A 1,586-nucleotide genomic window follows, 5' to 3' on the forward strand; every position below is an offset into this window, starting at 1 on the left:
CCACCTTGACCCCTCTGCAGCCGCTGCCGCCCATCTCCACCGTCTCGGACAAGTTTCCCCACCATCACCACCACCACCACCACCATCACCACCACCACCCGCACCACCACCAGCGCCTGGCGGGCAACGTGAGCGGTAGCTTCACGCTCATGCGGGACGAGCGAGGGCTGGCCTCCATGAATAACCTCTATACCCCCTACCACAAGGACGTGGCCGGCATGGGCCAGAGCCTCTCGCCCCTCTCTGGTTCCGGTCTGGGCAGCATCCACAACTCCCAGCAAGGGCTCCCCCACTATGCTCACCCTGGCGCCGCCATGCCCACCGACAAGATGCTCACCCCCAACGGCTTCGAAGCCCACCACCCGGCCATGCTCGGCCGGCACGGGGAGCAGCACCTCACGCCCACCTCGGCCGGCATGGTTCCCATCAACGGCCTCCCTCCGCACCACCCCCACGCCCACCTGAACGCCCAGGGCCACGGGCAGCTCCTGGGCACAGCCCGGGAGCCCAACCCTTCCGTGACCGGCGCGCAGGTGAGCAATGGGAGTAATTCAGGACAAATGGAAGAGATCAATACCAAAGAGGTGGCACAGCGCATCACCACCGAGCTCAAGCGCTACAGCATCCCACAGGCCATCTTCGCTCAGAGGGTGCTCTGCCGCTCCCAGGGGACCCTCTCGGACCTGCTGCGCAACCCCAAACCCTGGAGCAAACTCAAGTCTGGCCGGGAGACGTTCCGGAGGATGTGGAAGTGGCTGCAGGAGCCGGAGTTCCAACGCATGTCTGCGCTCCGCTTAGCAGGTGAGCGCGTCAAGGAGTTGGGCGCGCGGGGATAGAAGGGATGGGGGCGCCCAGGAACCGGAGGAGGGCGGGAAGAAGAGAGGACTCCTCTCTCCTTTCCCCGGGATAGGGTCCTTGGGCCTGGAAGAGCCGGTACGGGGCTCCAGGCAGCAGACCGCCTCCTCCAGGACTTGGTGCGTTGGGCTGTGGGAGGCCCTGAGGGCTGAGGGCTGCGGTCTCTGCGACTGCGGGGCGCGTTTGTGCGGGGAGACAGCGCGGGCAGCCCGCACTGCCCGAGGCGGAGCACACTCCCCTCACCTGGGAGACACCGTCAGTGCGGCGCTTCTCGGTTGGACACTTGGGCTGGAGCTGCCTGCCAATGTTGATCTGAACTCGCTGCGGTAGCCCCCCGTCCCGCACTAACTCTATAGGGGCGGGAGGGGCCCGCGGTTAGAGTTGGGGCAGGAGATTCTACAGCCGCGAGGCGGTGGGTGTAAGCGGACCTGCAGCGGGCTGTGGAAGGAGGAGGGAGACGGGCGGTGCGAAGGTCCTGGTCAGCCCGGAGACAGCCTGCGCTGCTTACTCGCTTAGGACTTCTCATTTTCGTTGTATTCCTTTGCATGATGTTTCGTCTAAATCCCAATGCAGGGAAGGGCGGGGGTGTGGAAATGGCCCCCGAGTCTGCGAGCAAAGGTCTCCGGGACCCGAAACGCCGAAGCGTTTCGGAGTTTCGCGGGAAGGTCTCGGCGGCGCGGCACGGACACGGTGCCTGGCTCCCCTCGCCTCTTTCGGCCAAGGTGAGGGGG

General features: G+C 65.6%; 1 protein-coding gene across 1 annotated transcript in view; it reads left to right on the forward strand.

Annotated features, from left to right (window-relative positions):
- The window catches only part of ONECUT1 (one cut homeobox 1), a 41,481-nt gene that overhangs the window by 606 nt on the left and 39,289 nt on the right, over positions 1–1,586 (forward strand). Inside the window, exon 2 of the mRNA XM_006756032.2 lies at positions 8–801. Within this exon, the coding sequence (XP_006756095.1) occupies positions 8–801 (794 nt within the window). The remainder of the gene's footprint in view (positions 1–7; positions 802–1,586) is intronic.

Source organism: Myotis davidii, unplaced genomic scaffold, assembly GCF_000327345.1.
Source record: "Myotis davidii unplaced genomic scaffold, ASM32734v1 scaffold132, whole genome shotgun sequence".
NCBI lineage: Eukaryota > Metazoa > Chordata > Mammalia > Chiroptera > Vespertilionidae > Myotis > Myotis davidii.